At 53.3% G+C, this 18,181-nt stretch overlaps 7 protein-coding genes across 7 annotated transcripts; 3 read left to right on the top strand and 4 right to left on the bottom strand.

Moving 5' to 3' along the window:
- Window positions 1-767: 767 nt before the first annotated feature.
- Window positions 768-1,859, bottom strand: J4E93_001086 (uncharacterized protein; the record flags this gene model as incomplete). Its single annotated transcript, XM_049339042.1, has 3 exons — window positions 768-1,479; window positions 1,565-1,730; window positions 1,778-1,859. 3 exons carry the CDS (start codon window positions 1,857-1,859, stop codon window positions 768-770), a joined length of 960 nt encoding a protein of 319 aa, XP_049202999.1.
- A 1,648-nt stretch (window positions 1,860-3,507) lies between these two features.
- On the top strand, window positions 3,508-4,412 carry J4E93_001087 (uncharacterized protein; the record flags this gene model as incomplete). The annotated part of the gene is made up of 3 exons (XM_049339043.1): window positions 3,508-3,672; window positions 3,721-3,941; window positions 3,989-4,412. The coding sequence occupies 3 exons, from the start codon at window positions 3,508-3,510 to the stop codon at window positions 4,410-4,412; spliced, it is 810 nt and encodes a 269-aa protein (XP_049203000.1).
- Window positions 4,413-5,138: 726 nt separating this feature from the next.
- Window positions 5,139-6,099, bottom strand: J4E93_001088 (uncharacterized protein; the record flags this gene model as incomplete). The annotated part of the gene is made up of 2 exons (XM_049339044.1): window positions 5,139-5,870; window positions 6,094-6,099. 2 exons carry the CDS (start codon window positions 6,097-6,099, stop codon window positions 5,139-5,141), a joined length of 738 nt encoding a protein of 245 aa, XP_049203001.1.
- A 3,611-nt stretch (window positions 6,100-9,710) lies between these two features.
- On the top strand, window positions 9,711-11,602 carry J4E93_001089 (uncharacterized protein; the record flags this gene model as incomplete). Its single annotated transcript, XM_049339045.1, has 5 exons — window positions 9,711-9,801; window positions 9,863-10,992; window positions 11,042-11,191; window positions 11,242-11,340; window positions 11,390-11,602. The coding sequence occupies 5 exons, from the start codon at window positions 9,711-9,713 to the stop codon at window positions 11,600-11,602; spliced, it is 1,683 nt and encodes a 560-aa protein (XP_049203002.1).
- A 1,112-nt stretch (window positions 11,603-12,714) lies between these two features.
- Window positions 12,715-14,027, top strand: J4E93_001090 (uncharacterized protein; the record flags this gene model as incomplete). Its single annotated transcript, XM_049339046.1, has 3 exons — window positions 12,715-12,745; window positions 12,900-13,140; window positions 13,214-14,027. 3 exons carry the CDS (start codon window positions 12,715-12,717, stop codon window positions 14,025-14,027), a joined length of 1,086 nt encoding a protein of 361 aa, XP_049203003.1.
- Window positions 14,028-14,736: 709 nt separating this feature from the next.
- J4E93_001091 (uncharacterized protein) lies at window positions 14,737-16,551 on the bottom strand (the record flags this gene model as incomplete). Its single annotated transcript, XM_049339047.1, has 1 exon — window positions 14,737-16,551. One exon carries the CDS (start codon window positions 16,549-16,551, stop codon window positions 14,737-14,739), a length of 1,815 nt encoding a protein of 604 aa, XP_049203004.1.
- A 771-nt stretch (window positions 16,552-17,322) lies between these two features.
- On the bottom strand, window positions 17,323-18,054 carry J4E93_001092 (uncharacterized protein; the record flags this gene model as incomplete). Its single annotated transcript, XM_049339048.1, has 1 exon — window positions 17,323-18,054. One exon carries the CDS (start codon window positions 18,052-18,054, stop codon window positions 17,323-17,325), a length of 732 nt encoding a protein of 243 aa, XP_049203005.1.
- Between the last annotated feature and the right edge of the window lie 127 nt (window positions 18,055-18,181).

Here is an 18,181-nt window from a genome sequence, read left to right on the forward strand (position 1 = left end):
CTTGATAATTTGGGATACTGGAACATATAGTATCCTACCTAGAACCAAGAGAAATAGCGGGATGCCAAGTCCGCAGACTACAGATGACGACGAGACAGAAGACGATGGAGCGGCAAATGAGGGAAGTGAGGTTGCAGGCGGAGAGTGTCAGGAGAACTCAAAGCTGATAGCAGCTTTTAAGACTCGATACATCCGCCTACGTCTACACGGTACACGACTACCACACAATTACACAGTCATATTGCGCCTGCCATCGAATGAAATAATCAGAAAGCCGACAGCGAGACGAAACGGACGGCGGCGAAGATCTAAGCGTAGCTCGGCGTCACGAACCCCTGCGACCTCAGATGACGAAGCTAGTATCGCGGACACATTGGTACATGAGGAAGCAGCGGATCAAGATCTCGACACCGACACAGAAGAGGATGATCAAACACGCGCCACGAATGCATATCCCGGCTCTACGAACGATATCGGATCAGTACATCAACGGCGCTGGTTTCTCCAACTCGATCGGCAGAACAGCGGTTTTCGGTTAGACGCCTTCGGGGATGGAAGGGGAACATGGAGCGGAGGCTTCAGTTCATTCTTCGTACGCGGTCGGGACCACGAGCAAAGCATCATCACAGGACGGTTAGCAAGAGATGTGGAAAGCGATGAAGGACTTGAAGGCTTTGTGGGAAGGGGTGGGTGGACAGGAATTGAACATTAAGCATAATCTACATTACACCGGACGCGAAAGACGACAGTTGCACGTATCCGGGGTATCAGAACGTAGTCACAACCTCCATATCTCCCTCGACGCCTCTCATCTCCAAGACTCCACGCTTCGACTTCTTCGCTCCGCAGGTATACACCATATCGAAATACCACCGATGGGCTTCGACATCCATGATTAACCAGGCCTGGTTTCCCTGGAAAAGATTGGCAGCACCAGCAAAAGTCTGAATGTCGCCAGCCGATACCGGCTGTCTACTCGGCTTGTTGATGTAGTACTCAGGGCTGATGTGAACGTACCCCATGGTCAATAACGGTAGTTTAGGAACGGGATCGTTCCAGTGCGTGACGCGGAAGTTGCCACCACGCTGGTTGCTGATGTAGGAGCTGATTTTACTTCCTCCTATCCTTGGCGATCCGAAGTTGTATAGTGCGACATTGTAGCCGGAAGTGCGCATACTGGCGGCGGCGAGTGTAGCGACGGCGCCTCCCAGACTGTGGCCTGTTACGGTGATCCTGTAGCTGGGGAAGGCGGTTGTTGCTTGTTGCACGGCGGGCAAGACACTGTCGCGTGCATCAACCCAGGATTGCCAGAATCCGCGGTGAGCGGTGCAGCCCGGGCAGATGTCTGTTGTGGTGGTGCCGAAGTCAAGGTTCGTACGCCAGTCTTCGATGGTGTGAGTTCCACGGAAGGAGACTACTACGAGTTTGTTCGTATGATCGACTGCGACAAAGCCCGTTACGTCGGTCATCGCATCCTCTCTGTATATTGTTAGCATCTAGATCGCTCGTGGCCATGTCACACCCGTTGAAACTTAACGTCTGTAGGGGCTGGGATTAGACTTACCGGCTGTACTCGATGACAGTGGTAGAGTCTGCATCTTGAACGAGCGGGCAGTTGCCAGTAGAGCACTCAATCTGATCTCCAGTAGAGTCATAGTTATTTGAGCAATACGCCGCCGAGGCATATTGTTCCATCAGCTTGAAGTTGCCCAGAAGGTTCGGAGCGATACCTGTCACTCGTCAGTTACGCAGCAACAGACATGTCGTATCAACGTACCTCGCTCCTGAACGAGTGGCGCAGCATTGCTAGTGATGGCGCCTAGCAGCACAGCAACAAAGAAAGAAGAGAAAGTAAGCATGTTGAAAACGAGTGACTGTTGGAAAAGAGTGACTTGGGAGGAGAACCGCAGAACCGTCTCGCAACAATCTCAATCAAGCGAAATTCTACCTACATATAGGAACGACACAACCGACTCACCCCTCATAGTTCGTAGTGTACCGCGGACGCCATCGTTTGCTTCATCACACGAGATCCAAGTCTGGACTTCCTAATGCGGAGGACTAAGCAGCCACGCTACCTACCGCCCATCCCGTAGTTCTCTGTGAATACCCAGGACGATGAAACCATTGGGACGCGTCTATATCCACATGCTTGCTTGTGGTTGAGCTTGTCACCTTAGGGAGGCCGTTCTGCGATGCCATTGGTCAGGCCAAGGACGGGAAGCGTGGGGCGGCGCGTCCGCCGCGGCACGACTTGCACTTTGACTTTGACGTTGACCAGACGGTTGTTTGGATAAGATTTGTTGTTGAAGCCTCGTCACTAGTACGCGGCGCGTCCTTTTGGTGATGGGAAGAACAGATCCGAAGACACCAGTCCGGGAAAGGAGGTGGAGGAGTCTGTGCGGGAGCTAGATGCGCCACTAGCGCGTGGCGCAATAGAGGGGGCACATCTAGGGAAGTTGAGTGAAACGATAGCACATTCTTTCCTCCTCATTCTACTATGACATGCCACCACATTCAAGCAGTTCTAGATTGCGACGCCCGCCTGTTCTTCCAAACGCGAGTCATCACAGCTTGGCATCCACGGCGTTCGCGACGCGTCTCAAAGGAGATCGCAATCACAGTTGTCACGCCGTTGAAGGCTATTCTATGGCATTCCCCGTGCAACAGGTGTTGACTGCACTTGCACTTGCGCGTGCTTGTTTTGCAGCAAACAAAGGACTGAATATATATGACTCTGGGTGTTATTGATACAGATTTCTCGCTACACATCATCTCCCCCGTTTAATCTCCGATCGAGACTTACGACAGAACCCAACGGAGAGCCCTTAGTTCCTACAAACCGACTACCAATGCTGCGTAACTTAGTCAAGATCGACGCGGAAGTGCTCATCGCTTTCCTGGCAGCAGTCATATTCTTCTGTTTCTTCGTATCTGTCCTCATCCTATACGTTGGCCTTATCGCAGTCTTCTTGGGCTTGCTGCATCAATGTTGGCAAATACAGGAAGAAATGGAACATCTTTCGGCTCTTGCTGCTGACCTTCGGGGCCGAATTAATGGCATGGAACGCTATTTAGAGATAGATTTCCACGTACGGCAGGCGCACAACCGAAGCCGACGTCCAACATTCTAAAGTACAGGATCTGGTCTTGAATGATGCCTCAAGAAGAGACGCATACACGGGCAGGATTTCGACTACAACGAGCAAAAGTTATGCAACGTTTCGAGCTCATGTAGATCGGGTTGTGGAAGCTCCGTGTCTCTGGTGTCTCAACACAGCTGTCTTTGACGGCAAGATAGGAAATTAGATCGGCGGAGCTTAGGGGCATGTATTCGAAGTGTCTGAGACAAATGTGAGTCTTGTCTGGCAGCCGTGACAGTGTTTGGTACAAAAATGCTATACTCACCGTTATCATCTCTATCTTTCACGACAGTATTATCGCATTCTGGTTAACACGCGTCTCCTTCAAACTTCATCACCAACTTTTCTCGTCCCTTCGACCAGTATGAGCAATATACTAGCATACTTCCAGCTGGGACCTCCGTCGGGATGGACAGAGTCAATTGTTCTGCACACAGCGCGGATCCCGTTTGCGATCGCTATTCTCTGTCTCAGCGCCTGGCTGTACCCGTCCCTTCCTGAAAACGTCTTGTTCTTCTCGATTGGCTTGGTATGTCTCAGAGTTTAGTCCCACATACAAAGCTGACCCTGCTACCAGGCCATCTTCACAATAACAGTCTGCATCGGCTCCATCATATTCCGATTCGCGTATCCGAGCATATACAACATAAAGATCGATCTTGCAACTCACGTCTTGATGGGCGTACTCTGGGTAGTCGACCTTGTTCTCATGTGCTTCCTGGGTTGGTACCGGCGCGCCGACAAAGAGTATCTGTTCAAACTATGGGTGGCGAAACTTGTCATGGGGACTATCGAGTGGTAAGTACAGCTTTCCACGCATATGTTGCTGCGCTGACATCTTACAGGGCTCTCTGGCTCTTTGAAGCGCTCGTTCTCGCGCGAGACTTAATGAAACCCTCACCTGATAACGAGCCCATGCCACTCCCACCACTGCCATCAGCCAGTAACTTTGATTGGCCAACATCGCCACAACAAATCGATCCATGGTCACCAGTCTCGCCTCTCGAACCTCCTCGCTCGGGGCCACAGCCTTTGCTTCCTGAAAGCGTCAACCAATACGACGATGATGCACAGCAGCTCCCGGATGATTTCGAGTTCGGCTTTTCTCAAGAAACTTCTAGCGATAGCTCGGGTCAGCAAGTAGCGGAGCTGAGTCCTCAGCAAGCTTCCAGTTCCACCTGCAGTCAGGGTAGAAGGGGCGCGGTCAGTCATCTCGATCCAGTCGGGTCACGGTGTGTTTCACCTAAGAAGCAGCCTGTTAGGAAGTAGGAGGCTCGTTGAGATAGGTATCAAGAAGTTGTGTGAGAAGACGGTTAGGGAACTAGCGGCTTAAGACACGAGGAGGACTAAAATTAATTTAATGCAGCTAAGGTGCATACAAGCATCCCTCTTCCTAACGACGCGTCTAATAATTCCTTCTCATCCTGTTCATAACATCATGCCAATCTCACCTACACCCGCACAGCCCCACTACTTCCCTCTCGCCTACAATCTCGCCATATCCCCAACTCCTCAACATCAGCAAAAAGATTTGAACTCGGTCTGATTCGAACAGACGTCTCTCGCAAAACCTCCAACCCCAACCTCGACGACATCAAGCAAAGCCCGAATGTGTCTCTCATCCACCTAGCAAACGACAGTCCAACGAGCAATTGCCCGTCAGATCCGCCTCAGTCAAGGTGCACCTTGCTGTGCTGAACCCCAGATAGGATGCGAGCGCCTTACCACTAGGCCACGAGTTCTGGATGTAGTTTGGATGGGAGAATGAGGGAGTTCATTATACGTGTAGTGATAGAAGTGCGAGGGTGGGAGCAGATAAGAGAAGTAGAGAAAGTAGTAAAAGTCCTATATTCTCTCGATGTGGTACCGATACCCGGTATACTTCATATCAAGATCCCATATATGATACTGCGAAGGTAACCCACTCCAATGCCATCGTCTACAGCATAAAATCTCTAGTAAACAACATCATTCCCATCCAATCATAACAAAACATCATATTTCCATACAAGTCGGCAATCTACTCTCCGGCCGCCTCGACTCGGGCCTACCATACGTCCTCAAAAAGTGTCCTCGGGGGAAACAATCCTCCACCCTCTCCATACTGCATCTAACCAAACTGCGTACTACATGCCCTCTGCTCACATGGCCCCTACCCACTCTCACCGTCTGAACATTACTCTTGACCCACAGCACCGGAAGCGCAACAGCAACGCTCGCTTGGAGAGACTCCTCATCCGTACAGAAACTGGGTGCGATGCTATCCCTGAAACTGGTCTGCGAACTAGCCTTGCTTTTGCGCCAGTGGTATCCGCGTCCGTTTCCACCGGAGACGTAGAATTCGTCGTCATCAGAGTCGTCGCTGCATTGACTTGTCAACTTCTTCGCCTTCCCCCAAATAATATGCGGATCTTCGACCAAGCTATCTGAGCCGGGGAAGTTGGTGCAGAGTCTCTTGAGATTGGGGAGGTTGACGGCGACGATGGCGAATTGCGTTTCAAGAGCGGAGATTATGATCATTTTGCCGAGGACCCAGGATGTGTCGATGGGTTCGTCGGATTGGGATCCGAGTTCGAGGAGGGGGATGAGGCGGAAGGTAGCGATGACGACGGAGATGCTGCCGAAGGTGAGGACGCTGAGGACGGCGAGCTTCTTGCGAAAGGGAAGCCTGATGTTCCAGAGCATAGCGATTGGGAGAAGGAGAATGTACATGTCTAGGCCGATGTTCTGTGCGGGGTGGGGTTAGTTGGGTGGGCTGCGGGGAGATTGACGATGGTTTATGCTTACCAGAAGACATGGCACCAGGAGGACAATCAGTTTGTTCATGCAGTAGGCGTCGGGATGGGTGCCAGGGTGTAGGATCTCGTCAAAGGGCATGCATTGGATGCAAGCCAGAAGCCTAGTCTCAGATATCAGTTCTATGGTATTGAGAGTGAGGAATTATAAAGACATACATGTTGCATCCCCATACGATTGTGTTAAGACCAAGGCCAGCGTAGACAGCAGAGCTGAACTCGGGAGCCTCGCGCGCAAGTTTGAGGTAAAAGAAGAGAAAGGCGGATTTCATAACCCAATGTACGGAGTAGTAGACTATCTCCTCGATGAAAAGCCACTGAGGTGTTTGGTCAGTAAAGACGCCCTTGCTAGGATGTGTCTTGCTTTGGTGCATACCTTGACAATTTCCAGTTGTTGAAAGGTATTAAGAGCGTCCATATGTCTGCGCGCAACGGTTAGTCTTGTCTCCTCAACGCAAGGTAACAATTCGGTACTTACAGCCCGCATCCCCAGTAGAGGAACATATGCAAGACGCCCTGCTGAGCGACACTGAAGATGAAAACCACCACAGCGAAGTAGTCGTCCCGTCCCCATTTCCTCATACTCTCATCGACGTAACGACTGTAAAACCTCAGAAAGGTGGAGGTGGTGCCTAGAAAGAAGGTAACGTAAGCCACGGCATAAGCCAGCGGTTGAAGATTAGTAGCCAGCACCATAGTTGAAGAAAACTGGCGACGTGAATCAATCACGGAAAGGAGTGGAAGTTGGGCAGCTCAGCTCACACAGCATCAACCATCTCAGTAATGCATGGCTGTCGTATGTATCTTAAACACCTTGCCTCGCAGCACTCGTGCTCTGCTTTTTCCCTGCATATATGTCGAAACTGTCCTGCCGTCTAGTCTCCCCGCCGGGTGTCATCGTTAGGAGTACATTCTCACGGACGTGTTACTGTCAGGGTGAGTTCACGACACAAGTCGTAGTTGACTTTGGTCGACATAAGCAAGACGGCTGTTTCGGTGTGGCTGTTGGGCGAGTACAGACTTCGAGGCGTCAGTAGTGCTTGCTTTTGCGCTCGAGAAGACCCGTAGACTGTACTACCGCGCCGCATACGTGAGATGCGGAGCCCCGACCCACACTCCACGTTTTTCGCCTCGCCGTCGTGATCGCCGAAAGCTTGAGGCTGAAAGTCCGATCCGATTGAAGCTCTATACGGATAGCGAGGCTGTGCGCATTCGAAAGAGAGACATTACAATGTGTTGATCGGCTATAGTGTGTTCAATACTTTGGACCAGTCTTTCCACTTGGTCAAGGGACCTCTGCGCCAGATGCATGTGTAGCTATTCCTGTCAAAAGTCAATCAAAGGAGGTCTCCGATCTCTCGCCCATTGTCTTTGCCAAGATGCTCCATTGCTTATGCCAGATCTTGTAACGATTATGCAGTTGGGACTAGAGATGCTGAGCCGAACAAGCAACACAAGATCAGCAACGTGCGCTATGCAGAAACAGCCGCCATGCCCACTTTTCCTTCCGAAACACCAATGGGCAGGTGTTTTGGCTCCGATCCCCAAAACTCCGAAGCTCTTTTGGGTTGAGATGGAGACAATCGACTTTCCAAATAGCTAAAACAGAAAACAAAGTAGTCGTGATTGGTGCGCGAAAGCATAGCGTTGCTGGCAGCCGCCGCTAGAGCCTCTTTCGGAAACCGCTAGACTGAGTTGGTTTGCTGCGGAAGCTATATGGAGTCGATGCGTCCGCTATGTGAAGCTGCCCAAAGCATGCTCACAGTCGTGGGTTCGACCATGCGAAACGATTCCAGACGCATATATCATCGGATGCCGATACCGACATAGGGCTCCTGGGAAGCTGTGCTGAAGTCTATGCACACGACCAAAGTTGCATGCATCTCTATCCGGTTCTGTCCCACACCGAACAACGAGCGAGTTATACTAGAGGTCCTGCACAGCCGAGGAATGATGCGACGAGCGGAATGACCACCAGTACCGACGGCGAGCCAGAGTACAGAACGTGCAGCAAATGGCAGAGATAACGTCTATCGATATCTCAGGCAGCTGAAGCAGAGAGAATGACAATGGAGAATTGTAAGAAATCAAAGTCGACCTTCGACATAGGCAAGTCTGACATGTTTGCGACGGCATACTGGCCGGTCATGCGCATGCTGAACCTGTGCGTCATACTAGAAGGCAGGAATAACGGTTCTGTTTAGGACGCAGTTCGAGAAGTGTCGTACAGCGACGAAAACGTCTCCTCTGGCCACTTGGCTGTGCGACTGGGGCGTGTCTCAAGTACAAGAGACAGATTAGCGTCCAACGGTCGGTTGATCGTCCGCTCGTATTCTCCGGATCCTGTGAGGGTAGATCGCCTCACCCGCGTCGTTTGGCGTGGGCGCGCATTGCGGGGAGCCTCTTGCGTCGATGCAGGAGGTATATTGCACACCACTACAGCGGGGAAGGCGGATAGCGTGCAGGCGCAAACCATTGACGTCGACCTCGTGACCTCGTGACCTCTGCGGACATGGATGCCCATCGCATGAAACTGCAAGATCGGCACGGCGACGGGCCGTCCTGCACAGCGCTTGCCACTGTGGAACACGACAGGCTCTGACATGTGACAGCAAGGACAACGACTCCAGCGCTGCACTGTCTGCGACGACGAGGAACATGACGAGTGTGTTGAGAGCGGGCTGGTAAGTGCTGCAGGTCGCTGGAAGGATAATGCCGGTGCAGGAATATTGGACCAGCATCTGGCGGCAGAAGCGCATCGGGTCTTACGGCTGATGTGGGCTGTGATAGGTTGGCGCGACGTCGCTTCCCCGTACCATGGCAAGATGGCGCCTAACCGTGAGTCAACTGCAATTGCGGCCGCACGAACGGTCGGCTGGCCTGGGAATGGGTCGCTCTTGAAGGTTCGCGAAGACGAGATTATGCAGGGCTCCAAAGCGTATTTGTCTCGGGCCTAGAGGCAATCGAGGATAATGGTGTTGGCTGCGGGCTATCACCTATGGCTAATGTGCCCTGGAGCAAGATGCTTGGCTGTCATTTCCCTGTGTGACACGCCTCCTTCGCGATGGGGTCGAGGGCGTGATTGGGTAGATGAATGATGAATAGTCCGCCCTTGGAGATGTGCAGCGTGGAGTGTAGGCATTGTATATGGGCCTGGCCATGCTGGCTGCTAGGGCGATTGGAGCTAGGGGCGAGGTGTGGTTATTGGGGGGTCCCCATAAAGAGGGCCCCTGTCACGTTCAGGTGTGCCGTCTTGCACAGCCCCAATAGTGCTTTCAAGACGACTGTCGCCGTGAGCGTATTGTATCCATCGAGCAGCAGCAGAGCCGCATCGCAAACATAGGCGCAGTCGCGTCAAGACAGAGTGAGAAAACCGTGCCGCTGCAGTGAACTGGCAGTTGTTGTGGAGCTTTGGCGCTGATGACGGTGAAAGACGGCGTCTCATTTCCGTCCGCGTTAGCGAACCAGCCTCATCCCAAGCAGCGCATCCAAGCTTCGCTCCCCGTCGCCCTTGCTCCTTCCCTCGGACTCCCTCGACGATAGCGACTGCCCCAGCTGCGAGAACCGGCGACCGCTCCTTCCATCTCGCGCATCAATCTGAGCAATCGCGACCGGGTCACGCCATTGCCAGCCAGTCTGCCAGCCACCGCTCCCACCCACGAGCGAGTTCCACCACGCGACGACCCAGGGAGCCCTCAGGCCCGCCCCGAGCCCATCACTACACGCCCTCGACACCTGCGCGCTGCCTGTCTGACGTACTCGACGCGCAGCCATGAGCACCGAGCCCACGCAGCTCTCTGCTGATGCAACCCGCCTGTCTAGCGAGAAAGCAGTAGGGCCGTCGGAGCACGCCAACGGCACCGGTATGTTTGTCGCTTACCACCACATTGACGTCCTCGAATCCTGATTACTAACACGCGGCAGCTGCCATGCAAAGCGCCATTGCCACCAACTCCTTCGCTCCAGGCCAATCTTCGTCGCAAGGCCCCTCGACTGAAGGTGACTCGACCCAGAAGCGCTCCCTCTTGAACGTCCCGCGATCCGGTTCGCAGTCCAACGAGACTCCCAACACTGGCCTCAGCGGCGCAACCGCTGCAGACGCTGAGAGCATTGGGCGAGGCTCCAAGCACTCCAAGCGAAGCTTCATGGGCAAGCGACGCGCAGGAAGCACCGCGAGCAGCAAGCGCTCCCACCCGCGCGCTGCCCCCGGAGAGAAGAACGAGCAAGTGCCTCCAATGCCTGCCACGGCCAACCGCCCAGCATCGACACGAAGCAAGACGAAGAAGTCCGGCGGCCTATTGTCCTGTCTGCCCTGCTTTGCACCCAAGGAGTCTCGCACAACCGATGACTCTACGCCTTTGGAGAACGTTAAGCAGACCCAAAAGGTGCCCGCTGGACGCACATCTCAGTCAACACCCATCAAGAAACAGGAACCCACTGTTGCGGAATCAAGCAACACTGACTCGAAAGACCCACTTGATGAGAAGACGGGAACCGACACATTAGGTTCAGGTCTCGCCGACAAGCCCAGCCACGGTGATGGCACAACCGAGCAGGCGTCAGTCGGAGACCAACCCCAGGTCGTGACAAGAAGCCCATCCCAGAAGCAGCCAACAGATACAGTTTCCCCGCCTCAGCCCGGCACCCTGCAGACTGGTCACCCCCAGATAAGCATCACAAACCCTACGCCCACCGCTACTCCGGTACTTCCTCGGCCGTCAGCAGAGCAAGAGCGCATAATACAGGATCAGACCGAGGAGCAGAAGCAGATCGATAACGACATTGAGATGAAAGATGTGCCGCTATCGACCAACGATGTTCACCAAGAGGGCGAGGAGACAACCGCCGAGGCCGAGGCCGAGCACCCCAAGGTCGACCTTCCTCCACCACCCCCACTGGCCGAGAGACAGGTCGCTGTTCAGCACCAGACTGCAGACGTTGCGGAGGCGGCGGAGCAACAGAAGTATCTTTTGGGACCCATCGCACCCAGATTCCAAGGAAAGAAGTGCCTGGTTCTCGACCTGGATGAGACTCTAGTCCACAGCAGCTTTAAAGTACGCTTCATGTACATTTTCTTTGCTTCGATTTGCTAACGAGTGCCAGATCCTGCACCAAGCCGACTTCACCATCCCCGTCGAGATTGAGGGCCAGTACCACAACGTCTATGTCATCAAGCGACCAGGCGTCGACCAGTTCATGAAGAGGGTGGGCGAGCTCTACGAGGTTGTCGTCTTCACCGCGTCCGTCTCAAAGGTAAGCACAGAACGGACTCGCAAACACATGCTTCATACTGACAATACTAGTACGGTGACCCCCTTCTCGATCAACTTGACATCCACGGCGTTGTTCACCACCGGCTGTTCCGCGAAAGTTGCTACAACCACCAGGGCAACTACGTCAAGGTATGATTGCCACTGCTTTCTCCGCTTGCTCAATGCTAATTTATTGCAGGACCTTTCACAGATCGGTCGCGACCTCAAAGATACCATCATCATCGACAACTCGCCTACGTCGTACATCTTCCACCCGCAACACGCCGTCCCCATCAGTAGCTGGTTCTCTGACGCACACGACAACGAGCTCCTCGACCTGATACCCGTGCTTGAGGATCTTGCCGGCCAGCAGGTCAGCGATGTCAGTCTGGTGCTTGATGTTGCTTTATAAGCATGAATTGAGACGACAGTGATGAGTGAACACTTGCGCATGCCCTTTTTCACCGCGCCGACATAATCACTTTTCTTCGAGGCGAAGCTGCAGGAGCACTGCTCTTGCGCCTTCCAACTTGTACTTTGTAATCAGTTGTAATCTGCATCGAGAGGCAGTCTGGAGGGGGCAGATGCGAGACTAGTGGTTGAGGAGCGTCTTGCAGGTTCAGACTGCATGTTTGACTTTCCGCGCCGCGAGCATGGCTTCGGCGCAATGTGCTTCGATACCCACCCCCACCAGCGCCCGAGCTGCAACGAGTCACATTCCTCTTTTACGCAACAAAACAGGAGGACCCCCGGCGCAGAATGGCGTCGATTTGGCTGGTGAAGCCGCGAAAATAAGCAGTAATATTGGCACATACCCCCTTTCTATATGCGGCGCGTGGACCCTTCGGGGTTGCGTTGCAGTACTATCAATACCATTTCCTTTGTACAGTGTGCTTTATTGTTGGTTTGCATTGCTGGCTGGGACATGCATCGTCTATTCATCCCACGACTGGAGCGTGTATTGGTGGTTGCTCGTCGTTTGACTTGGTTTCCCTCTTCCCTCATGTACGTCCACGGGTGCGTTTTTTCACAGTTTGGCAGGAGCGAACAGCGCCTGTAGGCACCGGTCGGGTGCTAGCCAGCCAGTTTCTAGATAGTCAATACTACTCTGACAGCCAGACCACAATCTAGAATCCCACCAGATGCTCTAGAAGTGTCGTACCAGAAATTCTTCCTCCTGTCTGCGCTGTCAGCTGCGCCCATGACGTTCACTAACCAACAGAACGATGGGCTTGGCATTCACATGTCGAAAATACATGACTCGCGTGACCCAAAAGCCCCCAGAAACAGCCCGCATTACGTCTTTGCCACGTTGGACCCTTCCAACGTAAGAAGCTTATCCAGCCGTTACCTGCAGCACTGCCCCTCAATTCTTTGCTCCGTTGCAATAGCCTCGCTGTGTCAACACGCTCAATTCCTGCCAAGGCACAATTTGTTCGCGTTGACCGCAAATTGGCCTCGCCTTGCATGGCTCGGTGACAACACGCCCACATCTGCACCTTGCCCTGCTAGACATCACTCGTCATGGAGAGATACAGTCAGTTCCGCGACAAAGGTACGTTTTTCGTAATCCCTCCGCGATTGTGCCAGAGTGTCACCGGCTCTCACACTCCAGTCCCACACAGTTGTCCATCCCCGCCAACGGAATTGACTCGCTGCTTATAGTTCGCGACATAAAAGCAAGTCAATAGCTAACCGTGTATCTGCAGGTACGGCCATAGCGCCATTCCTCCCTGTCCCTTCCCCACCGGTCGGCATCGTCTGGCAACCGTTATACTTCTTCCTCTTCTGCGTGCGCGCACCCTTCTTCGTCGCCTTCTCGCTATTATACTTCTGCCTTCTCGAATGGATTTCTGTGGGGAGGAGATTGAAGTATGGGGTGCTGTGGCTGATGCTGGGCATTCCTGGCGTGTGGTGGGTGGACTTGCAGGTTGACGGTGTCAAGAGAGGGTATGTCCAAATATTCACAGCGAATGAAGTCTCGAGGCTCAATGCGACGAACAATTGCTAACACATCCCATAGACAGCTACATTCTGCGAAAGACAACCTCCCCAAAGCCGGCACGATTATCGCATCGTCCTTCACATCCCCGCTCGACCCGCTCTACCTCGCCGGCATCTTCCAGCCCATCTTCACGCGCTCATACCCCCACCACCGAAAAGTCGAACGCATAACCCTCTTCCGCGCAATCCTCCACGCGTTCTCTCCGCCCGCCCTCACTCCACCAGACGCCTCAAAGCTCGTCTCCCTCCAACAACTCACCTCCGAGAACCCCAGCAGGATAATCTGCGTCTTCCCCGAAACAACCACAACAAACGGCAGGGGCATCCTCCCCCTATGCCCCAGCCTACTCAGCGCAGACGGCAAGACCAAGATCTACCCCGTCAACCTCCGCTACACACCTCAAGACGTCACAACCCCCGTTCCAGGCGGCTACCCCTCCTGGTTCTGGGGTCTCCTCAGTAAGCCGTCACACCAAATGCGCGTCCGAATCGCGTCGCGCGTATACAATAGTGGTAACCCAGATGCGCCTTCTCGTCCTACATCGAGTTCGAAAGGAAACTCTGGAAAAGCATCGGGGTATGATACGAATATCTTTGACCAACCGGACTTTAGGAATGGGTTCAGTGGCAAACATGGCGAGGCGGGCGATGGCATGGATGTGGATGTTCCTGGTCAGGTCAATGGCGACGATGGTGTTGTGAGTGAGGACGAGCAAAAGGTTCTTGAGCGGGTTGCGGAGGATCTGGCGAGGTTGGGGAGGGTTAAGAGGGTGGGGTTGGGGGTGGAGGAGAAGGTGGCGTTTTTGGAGGTTTGGGGGAGGAGGAAACGATAGACGGGGTTATGGGCTGGAAGGTTGATCAAGTAGAGAGGGTGGTGGAGGAACAGGAAGGAGGGGAGAGATGAATTATTTGGGATATGGCCTTTATGGCTGTTCTTTGGACTGCGTTCATTGTTACGTCGTCATAGCTCACATATACAATCTTCGACAACAGCATAACCCACCTGTCTCTCTTACTACACACTCTCTTTTCTACCACCATCCACCGTCACAGATCTTATACCAATCCGACACCAAAGGCATCTAGAACTACAACCCATACAAACCCGCTCAGGCAAGCGCAGGAAGCCGAAGCCCAGCCGCTCAAACCGCCATCATGAGCGAAGCAACCGGTGAAGATGAGCGTGCATGTACCCCATCGTCCGACAATGCAAAGCGCAACCTCGAGCCAGAAGCGCTATTCGAAGCAATGTTGCGACTACGACGGCAAAGCCCATCTTCGAATGCGATATAGACATTGACGAGGAGCCTATTGCTACCAAATAGATCGTCTACTCCCACATGTTCATGAAGACCAGGGAGGATGAAAGGCGGAAAACAGACGATGGAAAATACGCTCATATCAACCGCGCACGTTCAAATATCCTTCAGACAGTCGTTGTCACTCAAAGCTACTGTGTACAAAACGAAGCCACTTGCAAACACATCAAAAGTTTATTATCGTCATATATACATATCAACAATTTCGAAAAGAGCTCAAGCCCTACTTGTTAAGCCTCTTAGCCCTCTCCGGATCTCTCCACCAAGCACACTGCTCCATCCTAATAGCCGTACCCTCATCCTCCATCATCGAGCCACCCTCAGTCGGAGGGTTAACCACCAACTGCCTACCGCCGGTACCCTCATACTGCTCCCACTTGGGACTGTATCCCAAACTGTATGTGTTCGGGTCGCCACTGACAACGAAGCTGGCCCAGTAGGCACTGTACATGTCTGCAATCTCAGGGTATTGTGTGTTTGCCTGTCCGTTGAAATACGAGGAGTCACTCGCGTGCGGTACACCCAGGTATGTCGGCGCCCAGTTTGGTGTGTTGAAGCGCGCTTTGTAGACGGGCGCGGAGGTCGAGGCCATGACTGAGGCGGTGTCTTGGACTGGGCAGATGTAGGAGTAGTCGCCGTACGCTGCGGATACGCGGGCGAATTGGTCTGAGACGTAGCCTAGTGTGCCCTGCTGGGGCTTGATGTCTGGGTACAAGGTCTCGAGATCGGCGAGATCCTCCGGTGTTAGTCCTGGAGTGAGCGTCTTCCAGAAGTTGAGGAACTCGGCGTTGGTGCGGAGGTCTTGGGGCGCGAAGCCTGTGCCTTCGTCGGTTACGGAGGAGATGAGTGTTGGGATGTTGAAGAATGTGCCGTCTTGGCCGGATGTTGAACCGCGCTTCTCGAGGAGGGGACCGGGGGAGACGGGTTGCCATGGCCACGTGATGTTGTAGTTGTGGGCGTTGTATAGCGAAGAAGACATGAATTGGATGTCGTCGGCTTCTGCGGCGCGAAGGCAGTCCAGAGCAGCTGAGCTGGGCGACTCTGGGCAGTTCAGGTAGTCCATGATGTCTGCGACTTGCTTTTGGTAGAGAGGGTAGTCAACACCTGGGAAGGCACGAGCGGTTGGCGAGCCCGAAGACAGGATAGCCTTGCTGAACAAAGGCTTTCCGGCATCCTCTGCGTAGTTGTGGAAAAGGTGGATACCAACTGAGTGGCCGCCAGCACTTTGACCGGCGAGCGTGATCTGGTCTTTGTCGCCTCCAAAGTCGCCGATGTATTTTTGCAAGAACTCCAATGCCATCTTCTGGTCGCGGATACCCAGGTTGAGAAGACCCTCCTCTTGCATGAACTTGGCTGGCAAGCTGCCGAGCGCACCCAGTCGGTACTGAACGGTGACAACCATGAGAGGCGACTGGCTCTGCTCCACAAATAGAGGACCGTCAAAGCTGCGGTGAGAGCCCGAGACAAACGAGCCTCCGTGCAAGAAGACCATGGACGGGAGCTTCTGGTCCATTGGGATATCCGAGGGTCGGTATACGTTGATGGTAAGGCAAGCTTCCGACTGTCCGAGGGAGCCGTACATGTTCTGGAAGCAAGCCGGTCCAATTGAAGTCGCATCCTTTGTGCCATCGAATGGTTCGGGCCATGTTACTGGCATAAACCTTCTGTTACCAACAGGCTGCGTAGAATACTCAACATTCATCCACGCATCCACTGGTCGACTGAGGGTCTCCGTCTTCTTCAAGTTCATGAGAAGCTGTGTGCCCTGGAAAGATCCATACTCCGGCAAGGTGACGAGAAGAGAACCGTCTGGTGTCTCATAACTCGGAGGATCCGGTCGTTGGGGTGTACCAGGCTGGTAAGGCCTGGCCTGGCTGAAAGCGCCAAAGTACCAGAATAGCAAAGCAGTGCTACCGGAGAAAATCATGATGATGGCTAGCCTTCTCTTCCACCATCGTGGGGAGAAATGGGTTGCTTTCATAGTATTCTCTGTCTCCCGTACTTCTGCCGATGGCGGTGCAGGGAGTCGGTCCGCCATGGGTGCCGACTGGCGCTATCGGCAACGGATAGCGGAGAGACTGCGGGGATGCAGGCGATGGGACTATTGCTACGGATAATCTCGCATGCGCTTATTCGTGTTGGCGCTAGCTTGCGGTCGTGATGGGTACAACGTTGGTGTTGAAGGGTGAGAACGGCACGTGGCTGGCGAATAATGACGTTGCCGAGCCACGATAAGGCACTACCGAGTCAAGATATCGGTTGTGCAAGGGTGTCTGGAGCCATGTTGTGAACTTTCATCTCAGCTTTCCTCCGAAGCTTACCCCCATAAAGATTACTTTCCCTCTCCAAGGCGCTTGAGTAAAGGTCCGTGGAGGCAATTTTCTCTCATCGCCCGTTCACCGGACGCATCTGGGCATCCATGATGATTACGTGCCTGTATTAGTACAACACAGCTGCAGAACAGAACTACATCGCGCAGGAAGATCGCACATGAACCCGATCCTCCAAGTCTACATCTGGTATGATCAGCTTAGTTCTATTGGAAAAAGCTTTTTGAGTTTACAGCGAAGCAATAGATTGTGGCGTCCGGAGAACGAGAAGCTACCTGCACCCCGCAAGCTAACGCAGACTAATCACAATGTTGGCGGCCTCGCGCGGCAAATGTTCTGGGTCCGAAAAGTAACACAGCGCCAAGGCTGCACTTTGCATTGATATCTTCCTTGTTGAATCCAGAACAAAAGTTGGAGTACTTCTAGCGTCCCCCACCTCCAGTGTCAATGCACACAACCACACAATTTCCCTTCTCTGCCTACTTTCCCTGCTCTGCGGCCTCCTTTTCCACGGCATCCGCCATGTCGGCCAACGTGTCGAACTTCCAGTTGTACACAGGATCATCGCGGTTGCCCATGACCGCGCCCGGCCGGTAGATCCATGAACTCTTGATTCCCATGTCCTTGGCTGGGTGGTGGTCGTGATATTGAGATTGCGCCGTCTGCAGCACCTCATGCTTCTCGACGCCAAATTGCTCCTTCACTCTAGCCAACATGTATTCGAAATTCCTCAGGTCAGGCTTGTAAGACCCGATGTCTTGGGCGGTGTAGACGGCGTCGAACTTGTATCCCTTGAGCCCGTTCGCATTTCCGAGCTTGAATGAATCATGGTCGACATTGGAAAGAACGACCAGCTTGAAGTACTTGGACAGCCTCTCCAAAGCAGATGGTATATCAGAGAATCCAGGCCAGTGTCCGATACTCGCTCCAAATGCCTTGTTCTCTTCTTCACTGGGCTTCTCCAAACCAAGTTTCTCGCACAACTCAGGAAGCACCATGGCGAGGACTTCTGAGTACTTGAGATGGCCGTGTTCGCTTTCGACCCTTGCCTCGATCTTGTGCATGACTTGCATAATGTGCTTGCGATCCATGTTCTCTTGACCAGACTTCTTGAGATGGGGCTGGAGGGCGGTCAAAGCGCCTGCCTCCCAGTCTATCAGGGTGCCATACACATCGAAGGAGAGGAGCTTGAAGTCGGTAAGCTTGGACATGATGGTATTTGGTGTGTTGTGAGAAGATAAAAGTGTGTTTGAATTTGAGACACTGAAGACAGTTGAGATTTGCAATGATGGCTTTGAAAGCGATGTTGGTGACTATATACCGCCTCATGACTGTACA

This window comes from Alternaria ventricosa (genome assembly GCF_023758065.1).
Source record: "Alternaria ventricosa strain BMP 2768 chromosome Unknown scaffold_2, whole genome shotgun sequence".
Classification (NCBI taxonomy): domain Eukaryota; kingdom Fungi; phylum Ascomycota; class Dothideomycetes; order Pleosporales; family Pleosporaceae; genus Alternaria; species Alternaria ventricosa.